At 37.0% G+C, this 21,955-nt stretch overlaps 2 protein-coding genes across 7 annotated transcripts; one reads left to right on the plus strand and one right to left on the minus strand.

Moving 5' to 3' along the window:
• The first annotated feature begins 704 nt into the window (after positions 1–704).
• LOC144568350 (F-box/LRR-repeat protein At3g26922-like) lies at positions 705–5,372 on the plus strand. Of its 6 annotated transcripts, none has more exons than XM_078318666.1 (5): positions 705–1,556; positions 2,112–2,273; positions 2,618–3,501; positions 3,722–3,874; positions 5,059–5,372. In XM_078318666.1, the coding sequence occupies exons 1-3, from the start codon at positions 759–761 to the stop codon at positions 2,945–2,947; spliced, it is 1,290 nt and encodes a 429-aa protein (XP_078174792.1). In that variant the 5' UTR covers positions 705–758; the 3' UTR covers positions 2,948–3,501; positions 3,722–3,874; positions 5,059–5,372. The 6 variants fall into 6 exon arrangements, with proteins under 6 accessions (XP_078174792.1, XP_078174791.1, XP_078174793.1 ...); XM_078318665.1 differs by having other exon boundaries at positions 2,618–3,148; positions 3,368–3,874; XM_078318667.1 differs by having other exon boundaries at positions 2,618–3,148.
• A 5,020-nt stretch (positions 5,373–10,392) lies between these two features.
• LOC144568369 (GDSL esterase/lipase At4g10955-like) lies at positions 10,393–12,173 on the minus strand. Its single transcript, XM_078318698.1, has 2 exons — positions 11,958–12,173; positions 10,393–11,505 (listed from the first exon to the last, which is right to left on the minus strand). Exons 1-2 carry the CDS (start codon positions 12,113–12,115, stop codon positions 10,566–10,568), a joined length of 1,098 nt encoding a protein of 365 aa, XP_078174824.1. The 5' UTR covers positions 12,116–12,173; the 3' UTR covers positions 10,393–10,565.
• Between the last annotated feature and the right edge of the window lie 9,782 nt (positions 12,174–21,955).

The raw sequence follows: 21,955 nt of genomic DNA on the forward strand, positions 1-21,955 counted from the left end.
AAAATTGAAAAAAAAAAACAGAAACTGGTGCGGTTAGAAAAGGACGATTTTGTTACTAATATGAAGCAATTGCGCCACCTGCATCATGGCACGACTGGACCTCTCCAGTACCCGTCTGCGCATCTCCTAGACCCGACGTTTGGCGATTAATCTGAGAATCCTCCGTTGCTTCGCCTTTTGCAACTCTCTCATCTCTTCTAGTGTGAGAACATTAATAGAAAAGGTGACTCGGATGAGGTTTCCTCTCCAGTCAGAGTCAAGAACGAGTGAGAATTCTTAGCCGCACTCGCCTCCAATTGTCTTTTGTTTGAATCTAATCCCACATGCATTGCACAATGGCTATAAAAAAACAGCAGCGAACAAAAAGATTAAATGTGACATCAGCATCAACAGTACAATTTTTTTTTTTTACTTTTAAAACCAAGATAGAAAGCATCTCAAAGTAGAAAGCATCTTTGTTTTGAGGCCCAATAAAGTGGGCCTTTTCATTTCCTTTCAACCCGGCCCATGTTGTTCATAGTCCTCTTTGGATCCTTTTCCTACAACAACTCAAACTTTAAATTTGGATTCGAACCGTCCGATCAAATCTGCACGAATTCAAATTCCTAACTTGAACTGAATTGACAGAATTCTGATCGAACGGTCTGGATCCAAACTCAAAAATTGATTTACTTTGGATGCGAACCCTTCCCTCATCTAGTCATCTTCACACTCCATTTGGTCGCTCCCAGTTCCCATATTTCACTCCATCGCCGGCGATGGCCGGAACCGATCGGATCAGTGCTCTCCCTTTAGATATAAAAGTCACCATCCTCTCCGGTCTCACCATCAAAGAAGCCGTCCGTACATCCTCTCTCGCTCACTCTTGGCGCCACCTCTGGACCTTCCTTCCAGGCCTCGAAGTCGGTCCCTTGTCAGTCGACCAGAACGCCTCCCGACTCGCCGATTCCCGTTGGTTCGATCTCCTTCACCACCTCCTCACCTCTCTTCGCGGCCCCTTTCTCTACTTTGCGATCTGTAACGGCTTTGGCGCTGATCAATCAGCCCGTCTCCAGGCCCTCCTTGACTTAGCCTTCCAAAGAGGTGGGGTCGAGGTTCTCGCCATCCGTGATCTACATGGCCAGGTGGTGGTTCATCTACCCTACTTCCATGCGCTAGAAGTTCTTCATCTATCTGACTGTGATCTGTCCCTTCCGCTGGGTTTCCAGGGGTTCAACAAGCTCCTGATCTTGGAGTTGCTCCAGGTTTGCATCTCTAACAACGATCTGCAGCTGCTGATTGATACTTCAAAGCAACTATCTATCTTCAAGTGTTACCTGGCATCAGATGGAGATGACCCTTATTCAGTGACTATCAGATCCCAAACGCTTACCAATCTGGAATTTGGTATCTATGAGGCCATTGAGAGAGTTAGGATTGATTCTGCACCGCGATTAGAGGAAGTACATATCACTGGTGCAGATGACCTTTCTGAGGAGTTTGCTCCGGTGACTCTGGGGCTGCTGTCTGGCATTACTATGGTTACTTTTCTCGAGTTGACCTGTGATGTTCTGAAGGTAAGTTCAATTGTGATCTTGTTAGAAAAATTTACTGGATATGATGTACGTTTCTCATATTGAGTCAGTCTAATATTACTGATTTTAACTGAAAGTATGATGTGGTTATATTAGCTTGCTGTTTAGGACCATTTTGAGATTTTTGATGAATGAGGACAGTTAATTGTAGCTCGTGGGACTGTCGATGACACACTATGCTGGAAATTATAGGGGGTTACCTGAGTCAGTTTGACCATCAAATTATATACATAATTTCACTGGTTACTATTGGATTTTGAAAAAGGTAATTAAAGTATTATAATTTCTAAGTTGGAAACTCAGGTTACTGATCCTCATTTAATTTTTTTTTTTTGTATTTTGCCACTGTTCTAGATTGATATAGAATACATCATAATCTTAAGTCCTGCTTTACCAAGGACACAAGGAGATTTAATCAGATTAGAAAAGGAAATGCATAGTATGCGAGGCATTTACTGTACTAAGATTTATGCTTGAAAAGTTATTTTAAACTTGTATTTCTAGTAGTTGGTTTAACTCTTTTAGGTTTGTACACAGACTCTCTCCCCAATTGGTGCGCGATGTGCCTTGCCAGTTACCTTTAACAATTTGAGATGTCTAAAGTTATCCATGTCAACTTTGGCCGTTGAAAAAGGGATGTATGATGTGTTCACTTGCTTGCTCAGGAGTGCTCCATTGCTTGAAAAACTCCATATACGGGTTATTGTTTCCTTCTCTTGTAGTTTATCAATGGAGTTTCAATTTGTATTGTATTTTGGTACTCTGTTGGTCATGCTTAATACATCTCAGTCTATCAGTACTTATTGGATTTTATGTTATCTGTTAATGTCCTTTAATTGTAATTAGCACAGAATTTTTTTTTATTTTGAGGAAAACAGAAATGCTTAATTTAGTAAATTTGCTCTACTTGGCTCTTAATATAATTGCCAAATACTTAAAACTCTCGATGCATAATCACTCCAATGAAACTAATATCTCAAAATGTTGTTTATGTTATCATGATACATCAATTCTTATGTTGACTAAAGTAAAATATTTTGCAGTCATTTGATCACGAGCCAAGCCCTAGTGAATCCCATGCAATTCTACTAAGTGAGTGCGTGAAGAAGCAAGATGGGTTCCGCTGCCTAAATCAGAGTTTGACAAGTGTCACTATAAAAATGAGCAAATTGGATGTCATCACCAGCATATGGATGATACACTTCCTTCTGTTAAATGCAAATGTGCTTAAACTTATGATGATTGAATATAACAAAGGTTGTGAGGTCGAACCAAACATGATAGAGGAGCTCTGCAAGGCAAAGGTGACATCCTCAGATGCTAAATTGGTGATTTGGCGTTGCAAAGAGAAAGTAAAAATTAATGTTAAGTAGCTTAATTAATAGCATCGGTGGCAACTCTGTTCACTGTTTTTGGGTTGCTCTATTTGAGGACTTGTTCAAAGTATGAGAAATGTAGTTTCTGCAAAACATTTTATTTTCTAGTTTGACCATTTCTAACTTTGTCAAGTGCTAAAAACTGGTGACAGTATGCTTATTAATCTGCTCAGCATGTTAGAGTGATATTATTATTGGGTATGAATCTTTTCTTTTCTTTTTTTCATAATTAATGTTAAGTAAAAATTAATGTGAAGTAGCTCGATAGCATCGAGGGTTAAATGGGATAAAACTCTGTTACTTCACGTTAGATCATGAAAAGTCAAGGAAAGAAACAATAGCTATTGATGGTCTGTCTTTTGTTCTGTGTCCAAGTACAGGCAAACATTTTGACAGAGCAGTTTTTAATTCATGCAGGGCACGAGTCATATGCAGCGCTATTTTGACTCTATGGTCCGTGTGCTGCATGATTTCTGATCTGTCAAAATCTTCAGCCGTGAAGTACCCCAACCTGCATCATTAAAACTTCTCGTTACAAAACAGCACGAGTGGTTTGCACTACACCTTAAAGTTTGTTATATGACTTCAAGTCCATTCCTAAGCTAAACAATCTCATTTATGTAATGCCATTTTTACAGGGTCGTGCTACTAGTCTCGCATGCTATGATTGCGATTTAGTTCTGCGGTTTTATATTTATGAAATTACTTGCATAGTTTTTTTTTTTTAATCTTGTAATCCTGAAGAAATTGACTAGTGTTTCATGTGTATAGGGGTTTGTTCCTTTAAATATCATAACTGGCCGCAAGCTTGATCAATGGCTGGCAGTGAGGAAGCTTTATTGGTTGGTATAAAGAGTGTGTATGGGCCCATGGCAAAGATCAAGTGGTAGAAGTCAGCTCAGATAGGTCGATTGAGTTGCTAAGGTATGAAGGAGCATATCTAATTTTCATAAACTTTACTTCTATCTTGGATTTCATAAAATATCAAATAGGAAGGTATAAAAGTAAGTATATTTTCCAGAGTTTTTCCTTGGGTCTTTTCTGGGATTTTCCTTTTGTTTTTTCTTCTTTGTTTTGTGTGAGCTGAAAAACAATTGAATTCACCATTTTGTCTTGGAAGGCCCTCCAGTGCTTGCGGTAAACCTTCCAAAAAAGTTGCTTTTTGCTAGAGTATTAAGTGTTAAGCTTTATAACGTAACTAGGACATTCAATAAACAGTAGGAAAGTTCTCTGATCGCTATTAGTACTGAATATCAAATTGGTATAATTAAATTTTGACACTTGAGGTATCGATTGTGAGACGAGTCTCTTACAGCATCAAATGAATAGCAGGGCAATTATTTCAATGGGTAGAAAAAATAGGAGAGAACAACAAATAAAACAATAGACCTGCTTACATAATAAGTGACTTACTATAAAATAAGAAACTAAGTAACTTACTATAATAAGTGTCGGCATTACATCCTTCCATAAACCCAATAGACCTGCTTCATCATAGAGTTCCCTGACTTCCTGTACCTGTATAACTTATATCAACCATACTAATATCAGCACGAGCAGTCCCTTTCTATAATGCAATGTGCATCTATTACTTCAATTGACTTCCTCTCAGAAGAAACTGTGACAATTAGTTAATTGATGTATTATTCACCTACTATGGAGTTAGAATTCTATATGGTTTGATAGGAGTAGTTTAGTTTTTTTTTTCCTTACCAATATTGGCATAGTTTCCAAGACTAGTTGGACTTCATTGCAAGACCACCTTCAGACCAAAAGGCTTTCCTGATAGTTGTTAGTGCTGTTTGTTGGCCTTAAGAAAAGAGTCCTATTTTTACAAAGAGGGGAGTAGGACACATCATGAAAAAAAAAAAAATTGAATTTGATATGAGCTGTCTGTTATGTGGAGACCTGAGAAGAATCCTATGTTTACAAAGAGTTCCATACACGCAAGATGGTAACTCGTACTCAATGGACCTCTGTTTCATTTTATTCAATATTTTCTTGAAATGTTTCAGTTTCATTTCATTCTAGAGTTATAGGTATGACTTAACCGGTACATGTTGACTTATAAGATATTCACTTGTTGTATATGGATGATTTCTGAACAGTGTACTTTAGGGAGTGCCAATCTGTGTGGTAAAGAAGTGAGAAAGTTATGTTATCTTCGCCAACCTGAGTGGTAAAGGAGAAGTGAGAAAGCTAGTTCTAAGAGAAACACACCATCAACTTGAAAGGTGCTGATGGATTAATTGCTCTCAAGGCAAATATTTTGCGAATGACATGTTTTTCATTAAAGACTGTTGAGCTTACATTCACTCCAAGAAATTAGGCTTTAACCGGCGCTGAAGACCTACTGCACCTGTTGTATGGAAAAAAACACCGTCAATAGAATGTTATTGGCCTTTAGTAAAATAACAACACAGCTAAGGTACAATAAACCTGGTCCATCTCAAGGGGGAGAGAGAAAAAGGCATAAAAGAGCAAGTGAACGAGAGAGGGAGGGAGAGAACACAAACTCCTGCTTTTTGTTAATAACAAACTTTTGCATTATCCCTGTCTGAATACTCGGTATCTTGTGGTGTGTTAATTTTTGAAGCATGAATTCAAGATAGGGATTTGGTTGATACAAATTTCGAGGGTAAGGCTCGAAGCACAATTTTACCTTTTCAAACTAGAGTGTTATAGGCTTAATTTCAGAAAATTTCAGAATAAAGATTGATGTTTGAACTTCTTTAAGATTTCGGATGTACAATTCTTAATTGATGATGCTTTTTTTGAATATCCATCATATTAAATTTAACTTCATAATGATGTAGTTTCTTATTTTCTTTAGGTGTATTTAAGATCAAAGAGTTGTGAATAGAACTTGACATTTTGTAATATTTGTGCATAGATAAATAGTACGTGAAAGCATGCTTAGGTATATACATTCATGCACCTATTTAATCTGCATGTATGTCTTGTACCGATGTACTGTCTTAATATAGGGCTTTGAATTATAATCCTTCGATTTGAGCTTTATCTTATACTGGTTTCAATCCTTTGATCCGAGCTCTAACATCTGTAATAGAGATCTGCTTTTTTGATACTTTTTTAGCTTGAATGAAGTGCAGTATCAGCATACCATGTAGCATGAACCTGTTCTGATCAAGTGAGAATTTGTTGCCCAAATGTTTGAAGTTTTTATTTATTTGTTATTTTTTCCTTTTAAATTAAAACTAGCTATGGAACATAGCACAATTTCTTAGTTGGATTGTTTCAGGGCTTGATATATTAAGAAGAAATGGAAATTAGATCCAAGACTGAGGAGATTTTGCAAATATTGGCTGATAGCTTTTGCATATAAAGGTATTTTGGTGCATGCAATTTCTTTTTGTTGTTATTATGTCTTCTGGTGGTCTCCTGTTTCATATAGGCATAACAAGCTTATATAAATTCTAGACGTGGTACTTTCATGCAGCATTACAAGTTTTTTCTTGCCCTTTCTTTTTATTCAGTCCAGGGGAAATTAATTCACATAGTTTCAAACTGCAGGGGAAATTGGATAACATTGTTGTAGGGGTTCGTTTTTATTAATTTTAATTGGGGGACTAATGTACAGATTCTTTTTGGTATCAGTGATTTTTGGTGAAATTGGACGATGCTGTGCTGGTGCAATTTTCAGAAGGACCAGTTGGGCACTTGGTGAAAGTGCAATCCTTGATTATAAAATAGAGGGTTCAAATGCCTCCATCATACCTCTATCTTTTAATTTTCTAATAACAAAAATTCTAAAATTTATAAGTCAAAATAAAATTGTTAGATGTGGTCTTATATTATTTTTTCTACATGCATATAAAAAGTTATCAGATTTTGATTTTATATGAAGCAAGTCAACAAGTTTGAGAAATCATGGTCCAGAATTTATCCACACTAGTGTATATTAAAAAAAAAAAAGGCCATACCCAGTGCCGAAAGCTCCCACACATTGTGGGGTCTGGGGAAGAGAATTTCTAAGCAGCCTTTCCCTTGCTTTTTGCAAGGAGGCTGATTCGAACCCAGGACCTTCAGGACACAAGTGGAAATACTCTACCACTGCGCCAGGCCACCCTTCACTAGTGTATATTAACCAAAACAAAATTAAAATGTCATGATCTTTTACGTGTTCCCAGAGGAAATGATATTGATTATATTTAATATTTTTATTTTTGACATTTGAGTTTTAAAGAATATGTTATTTTAGTTCTAGAAATGGAGATGATATTGATTATATTTAATGTTTTTATTTTGACATTTGAGTTTTAAAGAAGAGGAGGGTTCAAATGCCTTCATGTTTTTGTGCCTCCATCATGCCTCCATCTCTCTTCATTATTTTCAAAGTTCAAACAGTCGATCCGAACCGCTCAACCTAACCTTCATACTAAAATATGTTTGGAGACCAAATTTTATATTTTTAGAAATTTTTTTACTATTTTTTTAGATAGGTACAAAAATACTGTTTTTAGATGGTTCAGATTTACTGATTTTGTACCTATTTACAAAAATAGTAAAAAAATTCCTAAAAATATAAAATTTGGTCTCCAAACATATTTTAGCATGGAGGTTAGGTTGAGCGGTTCGGATCGACTATTTGAATTTTGAAAATGATGGAGAGAGATGGCGGCATGATGGAGGCACAAAAACATGGAGGCATTTGAACCCTCCTCTTTAAAGAATATGTTATTTTAGTTCTAGAAATGGAGGCATAATGGATGTACAAAAAATGAAGGCATTTGAGTAAAATATCTATGTAAAAGACCAAAGAATTTTCTAAATTTTTAATTTTTCAGGGCCAAAATGTTATAGTTTCAAGTGGGCTTGCTAATGGGCGGGTCCCATGTTCATACTCCGTCCAGTTCAAAATTAAATAGAACAGGCCCTGTTCATTTTCAGTCTGAAATAAAAAAATTTATGTTCATGATCGGCCTGTTCGGTAATGTTCATAATTGAGCTCGGTTCATAACTGAGCCCTGTTCGGAACATGTCCGTTTCATTGAACCGGGTTGAATAGTGGACAATCAATCGGGTTAGCCTATGGACAATATATGGACATTGGACAACAAGACTTATATCTGAGTAATCTTTGAATCAAATAAAGGCATGTTATTTTTAAATGTAATTAATGAAATACCCGATCACAGAAATAAATCACATGAAAGGAAACTAAATATAATGTAAGAATGAAAGATTAGAGAAGATAGAAGACAGAGAGGAAATGTAATTTCATTCTATTCATTCTGTTTTAACGATACAAGATACTGGGCTTTATATAGAGGCCCAAGTCTAATACACTTCTGTTGTGAATAAACTAACTGACAGCTGCAATCCTATTGTCTAACATATAATAAAAATATAATCAATCGATAACATTTTGTAACAAGTTCAAAATTTGTCAAGGTTTTCTAATTGCATTCTTTTATGAACTACGTGAATTCCTATAATAAGTTGATTAATAATTAATTAAACATATAAACTAGGTATCACAAAATACAAACAGCTACAGAAGAGAACCATTGTTGTAAAAAATAATTAATTAAATTTCAAAAAGAGCCTCAAATGCACACGTATTAAGAGCTCAAATGCTGTAAATATTCACAAATATTGTAAAAATCTGACTAACAATACTAACAGAAAGTATAACATTTTGACAGAAAGCTCGAGAATATGATTTAGAAAAATAACTTCTTTTCATTCTTCTACCGTGAGAACCTCACCGAACAGTACTGGACTGCTCAAATGTTGACAGCTTCAAATTTTACAAATAAGACCTTGTAAATATTCATAACTGTACACGTATCACGCGTATCAGTTTCCATACAACTAGGTCAAAATGTATTAGAGACCCGTTTGGAAAACACATTGTTTGGATTGTATGGTTGGGGGGACTAGGTCCCGTACCTCAATTATGATGTGAGTTTACAATTAATTGAAATTGAAATTTTTATTGTTACCCTCCATGGTCGAGACTTGTATTTGGGATATGGAAGGAATGCGGGGACAGGGTGAGAGGTGTTTGGAACTAGACATTGCAACCAGGAAAATACGATGAACTAGTATTGTGTGGCTCAGGGACTAGGTCATTTACTCTTATTGAGTAATGCATAGCTAGAGATGCATAACCTGAGCAGGATGTGTTATTCTCTGCTCGTCATATTTTCTTTGATTGTAGATAGTGATGCAGGAAATCTTGACTCTCCATTGTTACATGCGAGTTGGAGATGGTATGTTTGCACTTGTCTAGTTATGAACCATTTTCTTATTGTGCGTGACACATGTTTACATATGTACTTATCATTTTTTTTAATGTTATGGGCTTATATTCTCTCTCGATCTGGTATTAGTTTCCATAAGCTAGATTTGATCAGAATATGTCAGCCGGAATTGAATGCTGCACTAAGAGATATTTGAAACTATTTCTCATTCCGTTGCACTATTTGTGGATTCCAGGTACTCAGGATGATGGCCAGGCTCAGACAACCAAGGATAGAGATGGTCAGATGGAGGCGGTTTTGGAGGTAACTGCACCCTTTTCTATATATATGAGAGCTGATGAGCATATTTGTTAAATTAATTTGTATTGTTCCCTCTCTTTTGGTTAGTGTTGTATATGAGGATTTGTACCGAGATCTTCTTTTGTATTATTTAATGCAATACTAGGCTTCTTTTTTTTTCATTCTTTTGTATTTTAGCATATCCCGTGAATGATTGATGATAATATATTTGTTATATACTCAGAGAACTGTTGTGTTGTTATATTCTGTCATTGTATTAGATGAGATTGATATAGATAATTAATCATAGTCTTTTGTATCTATACCATTATAGGGGAGGCGAGCGGCCACAGCCTCGTGTATTGGGTTTGACAAACATCAAGCCCATTACCATAAACAAGATTTCCCACAGCACCTTTACGATAAACAAAGTTAATCCAAAGACGGTTACCATAAACATACGTACCACATGTCCACATCCTCATTCCATCAACAAGGTCGATCACACCCCGTTATGATAAATAAAATTAATCCAATAATTGTTATCATAAATTAAATTAACGGAAGGATATTGTTAACATAAACTAAATTAACCTTGGGAATTTTAGCATAAACAAAATTAAACTTGCGCTTAACAAAATTAACACTAGGGCTGTTATCATAAATAAAATTTATCAAATTATTGTTTTTTATTTTTTAAACTTTCGCAGAGGCTACGAAGTCCGGAGACAAAATTGAAATCTCTATCTTTGAGTAACTAATAATTCTAAGACTTTTTTCCAACTATGCTATCTCTCCCTTTCTCTTATTAAACCACTGTTACGATAAACGTAATTTACCCAAAGAGTGATACCACATACAAAATTAATTGTTACTATAAACAAATATAACTGACGAAATGTTAATATAAACAAATTAAAGACAAAGCTAAAGAGAAGCAAACCAAAAGGAATCTTCACAAGAAGCTGATTACAAATAAATGATCAAACAAATGAAAGAACACAAAAGATAAAATATGAGATAAACATTAGAAATATGTTAAAAAAATTGCAGTGTAGAAAATATATTTATGAAAAAAACAACAAAAAGATAACAAATGGTCTCTGTTATGATGATTTTCCTGAAGGTGATTCCAAGTACATAGACCTCAACTGCCTGCTCAAGAGTCTGCTATCGGAGATCGACCGCTGGAGCTCGATATCATTATTCCACCATTGTTGCAACCCATGAGCTTCCATCAAACTCTGTTGGCCTACCTGGCCTCTAGGAGCAAGAAACAGCTTCGGCTGCGCATTCGTTCCCTTGTGAGATGAAGTCATGGTCGCCGTCCCCGCTCGATCGGCATAGTGCATACAAATGTAGTCAGTGTCGTTGATGTACAAATGCGGCATCCATCCATTGACATCTCTGAGCAACTTCTCTGCTTTGCCCTCATCATCAATACCCTTTCGGCTGTTGCTCCTCCTCCATAGTAAACTAGCAGTCTTCTGTATAAATCGCAACGTCTGAGGAAGGGAAACCGACGGAGGGTTAAAGAGATGGCAATCGATATATACACCTTGTTTGGCTAGCTCCTTCCCTACATGAAGTGCAATACCTGCACCTAACGAGTGGCCTCCAATGCAAACATTGTGCGCCCCGTGTTTAAAAATCATCGCCTTCACAGCTTCCATGGTACCACGAAATCTGACCGAGCCCTTTAAGGTATCCCATGTCACTAAGCGAAAATCATCCTCAAAGTCTCGTCTAATGGTGGAGCCCTTGATGATCGTACCTCGGAGTGCAATGGCGGCTTTAGGGGCACCCCACGGTCTGACAAAGAGGTAGTCAGCAATGGCTGCAGTGTGGTCCCACTCAAGTACCGCACCATAGATCGAGCCGTCTCTTTCGTCAACTAGGGTTTTGACGAGCTTGTACTTGAATTGCTTCCACCATCTTGATGCAATTTCTTGTGCTCCTGTTCTTTTTGCTTGCCTATCTAGTTCTAGCAGGTACGCGGCTTGAACGAAGCACGATACTGCTATCCTTCTGTAACTCGGATTCCTCCTGTAATAGTTGAAGTCTAATCATGAATTAACGGTATTTTGAAACATAGACTTTAACAGTATAATGTTTTAAAAAAAAAAAACAGTTTTTTTTTTCTCTTTAACATGATAAGGAACTATAAGAAAAAATACAGGCATTCAAAATTCATTGATTTAATTATTTAATATTATATTTTGAGAAATGTATAATACTCTTTAATTTTTTTTTATTTCATAAAGAGATGAATGATTGTACAAACGAATATATCTTAACAACAAATGCAAAAATTCACTAATTCATCAAGTTTCTCAAATTGCGAAACATGATGAAGAAAAAATTTATCCTGTTGACTTCCTAAACTCAAAATTGCAAAGCGTTGCGAAGAACAAAAGGGAAAATGAAAGGCTTCAATCAGCGGAAAAACAAAACAAACATCGATTGATTTCAACGCAGAGCGAAGGAATCAAAAGTACCAACTAGAGAAGATGAGATCTCTCCAATGGGGTGAGGCGAGGTCGCGGGGGCCTGACACGTGGTAGTCCCACGGATGGTGGTCCCGCACGGGCTTCTCCTTCTGCGCCATCCCGCTTCCTCCTCCTCCTCCGCTGCCGCTGCCACTGTTTTCATCCATGGTGTCGTCCCAATTTGCGCCTCTGTTTTGCGATTCCTCCTCGTTGGTTGACTTAACCAGAGAACGACAAAGGGTTGATGAAAGGAAGTTGACTACGGTAAGAGAGGCCACGTGTTGACTTTTTCTAGTTTCTTTAGAATTCGTATCCTCTGAGATAACTCAAAATTTTTAATATACATCTGGACCGTCCCATTTAAATCCGCACGAACATTGAAGGTCTCAGTGCATTACTGGCGCGGGCCGGATTCTGATCGAACAGTCCAAAATTAAAATCAAATGGTGCGTTAATGTAGAGGATGCGTGCTCGTTTATTTCTGACAGCGACGGGATCCCTTGTCAGCTCGAGTGCGTATCCTCTGAGATATCTCACATTTTGCGTGACCGACGTGTCCGTTGCCTATTCGAGGTAACGAGGGGGGCAGTACTATTTGAACTTTATGATTCGTGCAGAACGTACTTTAACGGTTGTGATTTCCCAAAAAGTCACGCAAAATATGAGATATCTCAGAGGATGCGAATTCTGTCAGCTCTGAGTCGTTCAATTGCGTTACAATTTGCACGCTCTGAGTCGTTTTAATTATTTGTTTATGTGGCTTCAGATATGAGAATGGAAGTCAGAGAGAATGAGATAGAAAGTCTTCTTGTGGACCGTTTGATCAGCATCAAAAATTGTACTTCCAATTTTAATTGCTTATAGTTTTAATTATGCGTAAGAATCACGATGCAGCTCAAAAAATATAAATTAGTAATTAAACATCGGACCGAATTTAGTCCCATATCATCAGAAACACCCCCACTTCCTCTGTAGAGGGGGTTTGTTGGGTGCCCATTTTTACAGCACCAATTTCTTGATACACAGCACAATATAATTTTAGGGATGAAAATACCCCTGCTCTTATTTACACAGCACAGTCCTTCCCAAAAACTATTACGAAAATTTGATTTACTTTTGTTATTATTACGAAATTGTAAGTTTTGCATACTTGTCAGATAACTGAATTTTTCTAATAATCTCTGATTTAAATATAGTTGGGAAGAAACGGGTCACGGATCAAGAGGGTTAAAAGGCACAAAAGACAGACAGGGACGCAAGGCTGTGCTGTGGAAATAAGAATAGGGGCATTTTCGTTCCTAAAATTTTATTGTGTTGTATACTAAGAACTTGGTGCTGTAAAAATGGGCACCTGTCTTTTGTGTGATCCGTGACCCGTTTCTTCCCAACTATATTTAAATCAGAGATTATCAGAAAAATTCAGTTATCTGACAAGTATGCAAAACTTACAATTTCGTAATAGTAACAAAAGTAAATCAAATTTTCGTAATAGTTTTTGCACAGGGCTGTGCTGTGTAAATAAGAGCAGGGGTATTTTCGTCCCTAAGATTTTATTGTGCTGTGTATCAAGGAATTTGTGCTGTAAAAATGGGCACCCGGTTTGTTGCATGCTTGACAGGGCGAATTATTTTTTGGGCTTTGGTTTAGGTTAGTCTGGACTATTACGGAGACTTAATTATTTGCAACAAACATTTTACGGGCTGTAATCAATACTTATTATTTGAAGTTCACTTTTATTTTATTTTTTCATATAATAATAAGATTTATTAGTAAGATGAATGATTATGAGGGACAATATAAGAAGCTCAATACAAACAGTTTCCGGCAGATTTGCAACAGTTTCACCTTTTAATCTCAGGCCGTAGTGTGGAGTGCATTTTGGACTGTTAATGTTATGATTGAATATCAGAAATCTCAAGCTTCAATCCACATTCTCTTGATTAAGAAAATTAATGACAGTAATAATTAATGGCTTTTCTCAACCCCAGTTAAATGATCAAATTGAAATTAATGTCTTGAAATGTATTTTATCTTTACTGTGCAAGACTTGAAATAATTATCAAGATAATTCAGAATTATTGCTCCTTAGAACGCGATCGTAGAAGCGACTGATGACTACTAGTCACTATCAAGTTGTAAAAAAAAAAAATGATGATAATTTTGCAATATCTAGCAATAAATTATTGATTTTTAATCAAATTCAGATGAAAATTAAAAAAAAAAAAAAAGTTAGATGGGAGAGTAAAGGAAAATATATTGTATATTCCTTTTTCTCCTTTGATACAAACGGAGAAAGAAAAGCTTACTTTTCTATAGAAAAAAAAAAAAAGGAAATTAGTTATTTACTTCTTGTTTTCACTCGGACATAGAGATGAGAGCGAAATCACAAACGAAACTTTGCTTTTTTCTTAACACATTTTGTTGAAGAATAAAATAAACTAGAAGGGTTAAATTGTAAAATAAAGAGAAGGGTAAAATTGTAATTTAGAATAGTTAGAAATGAACCGTTAGAATGTCAACGGTAAAATAGAAAGGGAGATATATATACTCACTGTATATGCTTTAGATATACATGTTGTACCCTAAAAAATTGCCAATTAAATGAATGGAAGATTGTTGGGTACACAAATTTGGGGATCTTTAACATTGGAATTCATTTAGAAATGAGAAATGGAGAACTCCAATTGATATTTGAAATGGAGAAGATGAGTACACATCTATTTAACCATAGATGCTCACGGGTTACAAAATGAAAATAAATATAATGGGCTATACATGCATCAGCCATCAAAGGAAACATGCCAAAATAATTTGAGTGTACTGGGCTTGGGCCGAATTGAATTATAATCAATCAAAAGCTTCGGCGAGCTGAAAAGCAGCTGTGTTTCTCGGACAAATGGGTCCCGTATGTCAGGTTAAATGATTAGCTTGGTTTAAATCATGCAAATGGCGCTACCTCCTGTCGTACACCTGGTTCATGAAAGACCATATCCTTGGCAGCCGCACGGCTCATGATACTCCATGTCTACGCAATGCAATAGCACCTTCCTTCTCATAACAAACAAAACAGAGAAGAAACGGCTCCCTGCCTCCATGTCGGCACCAACCTAGAGATGCCATTTCAAGGCTCCAAATCTCAGATTCCACGTGCCAAGCACTAATTGGATCATAATAGATGAAAAGAATATGCTTTAGAACCTTCTAGCTGATGCTAGCTGTCCATATTCCCTTTGCACGCCAGCCGTTCGATGAAATGCACGGCCAAGATGAAGCTGCAAAATTCAAATCCAAGTGTTGCCCTAGCCCATAGCCTATATAAGGGCACCCCTAGCCAGTGCAAAAGCAACAAGAAACATACCCCATAACTCCGTTAGGCTATAGATAATTGTGAAAGCCTCAAAACATAGAAAATTAGCTCATAAGCTCTCTTCCTTCTTTTTTTTGATAGCAAGCTCTGTGCTTTTCTGAAAATTAATAGGTATAGAGCATAGAAGAAGCCTTGATGGCTGTATGATGTATCAATTCCCTTGGTGAATAAAGTTTATTTGAAAGTTTCTTCATTTTCTTGCAATTCTCTTACTTTTTGTTGTGCATTGCTTTGATCTCTCTATTCTTCGGGATCTGACCCTCAATCTTGCTATTTTGAGGTGTGAAAAAGAGAGCTCTGTGCCATGGCACGGAGCTTGATGATCTAAGCTTCTTTCTTTTTCTTCTTTTCTTCTTTTCTTTCTTTTCTTCTTCTCCTTTGATCTGACTTGTGCCTTTTTATTTTCTTTCCTTCTCTATTTTTATTGCTGCCTCTCTTCACTACCATTAATGCTTTAGCTCAAACTCATGAGTTCAAGGTATTAAAGCGGTCAAATAAAACTTCTTGTAGCAGATCATGTTATATTGAAGCATAAATGAAAAATAATAATAAGATGAGGCAATAACAGCTATATAGCTGATTTTTGAAGCCAATGAATCTGAAAATATAAACATTTGCATTTTATTTCCCTTTTCCTCTTTTTTTTTCTGATTCCTTTTCGATCTTTTTAATCTTCTTTAAAACAACCCCTTTAATTCCTGTTTAAATGATGAAAATTATGATAATGTGAGGGTTAAGCCAGCTGGCTTCTCTTACATTGGATTAATAGGAGCCATTTAAATCAAAGGAATTAAAGGATGAAACATATAAAAAAATATATAAATAAAAAGGTTAAGCCAGCTGGCTTCCTCACTGTTCCCTTGATCAAAATAGACCTATGATGTGTATTAGTGAACTTAAACTCTGATGCAAGGCTAAGGACAAGCCATATGCACCATGTTGCATGAAGCAAAAGAGTAGAAAGTAAATTAATGCACATCTAGTGAAGGATGGAGTTCAAAGAGATGAGTAGACATCAATATATGCTGAATTAAGTCACTCACATTCCTAGTACCATGATATCCTAATGATAATGTCTAAATTTTAATGGGAGATGTTCAAATCTTGGTGAAAAGAATATGTAAATGCAATTTTCTAAAGGGCAGGGACCTATCTGCAAAAGAACAGATGCTGGTAGCTCACATCCATGTTTAAAATGATATTTGTAATGCTTCCTCTTTGACTTGAAGCTTTGATTTTGATTTCTTTCTTTGACTGGTACCAGCACAGTGGCATTAAACCCTTGAAAACCTGTTATGGACCCATATCAGAACTCATGGTATACCTTGTACCAATCCTTGGTATCATACCCAACATGTACTCAGCAGTTAATCATGTAAATAGCCCAACTGGTACAACACAATGTGCTAAAAACAGTGAAATGCACTGATCTGATAAATCTGACAATTGTGACAAGTACACGGACTGAAATGAAAAAATGGATTTCACAGTTAAATAGAGGACTCAAAAACACATGGGATAGACACAAACTTTACATTTTTTGGATTTTTCTACGATTTTCTATGAATTTCTAAAGTTCAGGTTTTAAAAGGTAAAAATGCAGAAATAAAACTGCTAAATTGACTTTCATACCCCTGACATGAATAAATTCCTAGAAATGTGGATAAATTCCCTAAAATCATAAAAATTAGCACACAAGCTTCTGACATATACCTCTTTGATCTCATGAAAAGAAATCGTAGCTTCATATACAAAGTTTTATAAGAAAATGAATCAATCATATGCAACTATACATGAAAATATGATCATCTCTATGGTGCTCTGACTCAAATTCGAATTCAAGCAAAACCACAACCTCTGACATGTCAATACTTCTTTGAAATGGTCAAATAATACCCTTTGAGCTCTTGAACTAGCCCTAACACCTCTGTACCTATCAATGGTACCAAATCGGTACTGAAACCGAGACCAACAAATCTAAGTCATGCTCAAAGCTCAATTAAATGACAAATTGATGCTTCTCTGAACTTTCATGCCCCGAAACGATGCTAGGCAGCCCATTAATTGAAGTAAATCACATCGAAATCGAATTCAAACCTGACTGGTACCCATAACCGCTTACTTGGCCGAGAACTGCCTTTCCGGCAACCCATGATCGCCGACGAGTGGTGCAAGGCGCTCTTGAGACCAAGGCGACGCATACTGCACCTCCCCCAAGCCTTCCATGGCCGGAGTACCACTGGAGAGATGAGCCCTAATCGGACTGGACGTGTCCTGTGCGAATCAAGTTCATCAGAACCCGCACGGATATTGACGCAATGAGATATACTTAACGGAGATGTTAAATGAAATTTAAATTAAAAACACGAATCGCCAAGCACCATAATCAATCCAAGGGCCGAAGTTTAAAATTACAACCAACGGATCCCGACAATCGGACCCCACATGTCATAAAATCATTTGGGCCGTTCTGCACGAGTTTTGACACAAGCCCGATGTTACTTAAATTAATATCCAAGGCCCAAAAGCCTAAATCTCAGAGCCCATTTAATTAAATCATCTCTGCACCAATCTCAAAGCCCAATGATCTCAATCCAATGGCTTGTGCATATCTCAAAGGCCTAAAAGCCCAAATCTCAAAGCTCTGCACCAATCTTAAAGTCCACACATGACCAGAAGATCCCTTTTTACACATGAACCCCTCTGTTTATTTAAAATATGCAAAGAAGTCCCTGTAAATTTACACAAGGGCACCTGTCAGCATAAAATCTTCTCAAGCAAGCCTTTAAAGGCCCATTTTACAATACAAATCCTACCAAAGGCCCAAATTACAACTATAAGTCCTCCAGAAATTACAAACAAGTCCCTGGAAATATAAAATCTTTACAAATAAGTTCTTTCAAGTCCTTTTTGACCATAACTTTCTCATACTGAGTCCAAATCAACTCAAATCAATTCCAAATGAACCCAAATTCAATCCTCTATAATTCTAAACAACATTTGAACATATCCAGGTCCCAGCCATAATCTGAAATGACCAAAATGCCCCTCTCTTAACATATTTTTATGAATAAAAATATAAAAATGATATTTAAATGCTCCTTTCAAATTGAAAACACATAAATAATATCTCTCATGTACATTCTCATGTTTTAAATATGAAATCCATATTTTCATACATATATCATGGTAATTGACCAAAAAAGAAATCCAAAGTCAAATGAGAATCAACCACATGACCAAAATAAACAATACATGAGCCCCTTTTAGCCCCATTATTCAGTTCACAACCCATAGGCACAAATCCTGGAATGCATGAGGTGTTCAGTCTGACTCGAAAGGTCTTTCTGATGTAATTAACGGCGGGGGCTTGCGCCCGTCGGGAGTTAAACGTCCTCACAATCGAAAAATAATAAAACCTCCGACAACTGATCATGAACGTAGGTTGTCACAAGGGGTGAACCGGAAGGAATGCAGAAAGAAATACCCAGTGGATGCCCTCCCCTGAGTTCGGTGACCTGCTTATGTTCACCTCAAAGAGCCAGAGCACTGAACCCAGCTGGGAGCATCTCCACCCACTCACACCCAGAGTAAAAAAACTGCACCGTTAGCTAACCTGACGCCGTGCAACTTTCTGCGCCCTACAATACATAAGAAAAATCAGAAAAAACTCTCATCTCTGTCTCTATAAAAATTATCATGGTATCAGAGCACTAAGCTCTTGAGATCAGAAAAATACACACAAAAACCCATAATAGAAAAAAAATAGAAAAGAGCAAGAATGGCTCACGAGGGACACAACGAGGGTTCCACTAATGTTTCCAAGCTCACCAATACTTTGCTCAACGGCAGAAACTATCTTACGTGGGCAAAGGCTGCGGCAAGAGCGCTCAGCGGTCGAGAAATGTGAGAATACATCACAGGAGAAAATAAAGTGCCCGAAGTCGCAAATCTGTTGTTACTGACTGAAGCAGAAAAAAAGGCAATGAGAAAATGGAGAACTCAGAACGACAAAATCATAACGTGGCTCACAAATTCTATGGAGCCGTCCATTTCAGAACTATTTCTCCTTCCCGACACGGCTTTTGAGCTATGGGAAGCTGTCAAAGCCATGTACGGTCAAGAAAACAATTATTCTCGCATTTACCAACTCAAGCAAGAAATTCAGCAAGAAAAACAAGGCGGCAGAAACTTTGCTTGTACCGGCCGCAAACTGCTGATTTGGCCGTAATCAGAAAACGTGAGGAAGAAGATGACATATTCGAGCTCCTTACGGGATTAAACCCGAGCTATGAGTCTGTGCGAGCTCAGATCATGAATACAATCCCTCTTCCTTCCTATTCTCAAATAAAAAACATGATCCAACAGGAAGAAAGCAGAAGAGAAGCCATGGGTAGTGCACAAGTCACAGTTGAAGAGGGAAGAGAGACTCACGCCTTTGCCACTGCCAAAAAACCAAATTTCGGAAAAAAAAGGAGGAATCACCGAAAAATACGAACATTGTAAGAAAGAGAGACACGAGAAGAATAAGTGTTGGTTTCTCTATCCCGAATTGAGACCGAAATGGTGGGGCAACAATGGTAAAAGTGACAGAGGGAGAAACCCTAAGGGGGAGAAGATGTCTGCTGGGGCAACAATGGTAAAAGTGACAGAGGGAGAAACCCTAAGGGGGAGAAGATGTCTGCTGGGGCGGCACGATTCGAAGAAGAAAGAAACGAGACCTTCTGTGTTGGGTCCGCTTCTTCTGTGGATTTTCTAAACGGGTCCGCCCCTTTCAATAACAGGTCCGCTCCTGTTATTAATGGGTCCGCTTCCTCTGCATTAATTCCAACCGTGTCTGCTCCTCTCCTTAACGGGTCCGCCTCTCAAACACACATGCCCGCCTCTACTGCCTTGATGGCTACTACATGCGCTGCTCCAGTTGGATCTGCTCCAACCCGATCTGAATTGGGAGCTATTCTCTCACAACTAAGTGGGCTGTTAAATAGAGGGCCCAATCCAGGTTCTTTTAAATCTCAAAAATTAATTAAAACTAGTAGCCCAAACCAAAATTTGTATATTATACCAAACAAACGAAATGGTATAAGCCCAAATAAATCTGAAACAAAGCAAATAAAATGTACAAATTTAGGAAATTTAAATAGTGAATACCCAAAAAATAACTTAGATTGGATTTTAGATTCTGGTGCAACTGACCACATGACCGGAAATAAAAAGTTTTACAAAATTATAAAAAAGGGAATGGTCAAGAATTTGTCTATGTTGCAAATGGTGAAAAAATGGAAATTTGTGGTTATGGCTCACTTATTGTTTTTTCAAAAGAAATTGAAAATGTTTTGCATGTAAAAAATTACACCGCCAATCTATTATCTATGGGTAGGGGTGAAAACGGAGCGGATACGGAGCGGATAATGCTGATACCATATCCGCATCCGTCGGATAATGAGCGAATACGAATACGGATACGGATAGTAAACGGATATCAAAATTCAAAACCAAATCCGCCTTAAACAGATACGGATACGGAACGGATAGTCCACGAATACGGATTCGAATACGGATATAAAACGAATAATGGTCGGATAATTAAGATATATGAACTTCTAAGATACAAATATTAATTAAAAAATTAAATATTAATATTAATGATAACTATGCATTTTATATTAAACATTAAAAATTTTCAGCATCTTAATTAATTTAACAAAGCTCATATAAAATAAGCTGTAAATTGCTCAGAGGAGTACAATATTTTTTGCAACTTAGAAACCCGTAGGCACTTTATTGAAAATTAAACTGAGCCATTACATATTCTATTTTGATTGATGGTTTGTTGGGAGCCCACTTAACAAATTCCCATGCAGGCTATGCAGCCCATATAAAATAAAAAGTAAAAAGTTGTAGCCCATATAAAATAGAAAGGAAAGGTGCTGGACAGCTGGAGGCTGGAGCGTTATTCGCCAAGAAGTGCTGGTTGCTGCCTTCGGTTTGTATTCCTTCATTAATCCCACAATTTCAAACCACAATATTCGAAGCGCTAGAGAAGCTATAAAAGAAGCTGGGGGGATCTAGATTACCCACTTGAACGGATCCGAACTCGCATAGTGGGTTTGGAACATGATCGGGTCTGCAGATTCAGCTAATGGATCTGTGGTAATTGGTTTTAAATATTTTTTAATAATAATAATTTTTTAGTCTTGGGTTTCGGATAGTTCGGATATCCGCTCCGTTTAGGACTTTGTATCCGTATCCGAATCCGTATCCGGATTTTCAATGGATATTAAAAAATTATCCGAATCCGTTTAATCCGGATTCGGATTATATGCGGATACGGAGCGGATATCCGCCGGATAATCCGGCTCCGTTTTCACCCCTATCTATGGGAAAACTTTCAAAAGAATTAAATTGTGAAATAATTTTTTCACCTCAAAATGTATTTTTTCAGGATTTAATATCCAAGAGGATGACTGGTGAAGGTGTTTTCAAAAATGGATTATATTTTTTGTATAGCCGAAAATACAATTTCAACACCCAAGTGCAAGACATGGGACACTTATGGCATAGAAGAATTGGGCATCCTTCCGATAGAACTTTAAAATATTTTTTTGATTTTTCTAATTTGGATTGTAGCAATTGTGAA

The sequence above is a fragment of the Carex rostrata genome, chromosome 17 (assembly GCF_964058835.1).
Source record: "Carex rostrata chromosome 17, lpCarRost1.2, whole genome shotgun sequence".
Taxonomy (NCBI): domain Eukaryota; kingdom Viridiplantae; phylum Streptophyta; class Magnoliopsida; order Poales; family Cyperaceae; genus Carex; species Carex rostrata.

Coding starts and splice junctions, on each gene's coding strand:
- LOC144568350 (XM_078318664.1), top strand. CDS start 759: ATGGCCGGAACCGATCGGATCAGTGCTCTCCCTTTAGATATAAAAGTC. Junction 1,557..2,111: donor TGACCTGTGATGTTCTGAAG/GTAAGTTCAATT, acceptor GTTTGTACACAG/ACTCTCTCCCCAATTGGTGC. Junction 2,274..2,617: donor TTGAAAAACTCCATATACGG/GTTATTGTTTCC, acceptor AATATTTTGCAG/TCATTTGATCACGAGCCAAG.
- LOC144568369 (XM_078318698.1), bottom strand. CDS start 12,115: ATGGATGAAAACAGTGGCAGCGGCAGCGGAGGAGGAGGAGGAAGCGGG. Junction 11,506..11,957: donor GATCTCATCTTCTCTAGTTG/GTACTTTTGATT, acceptor CAACTATTACAG/GAGGAATCCGAGTTACAGAA.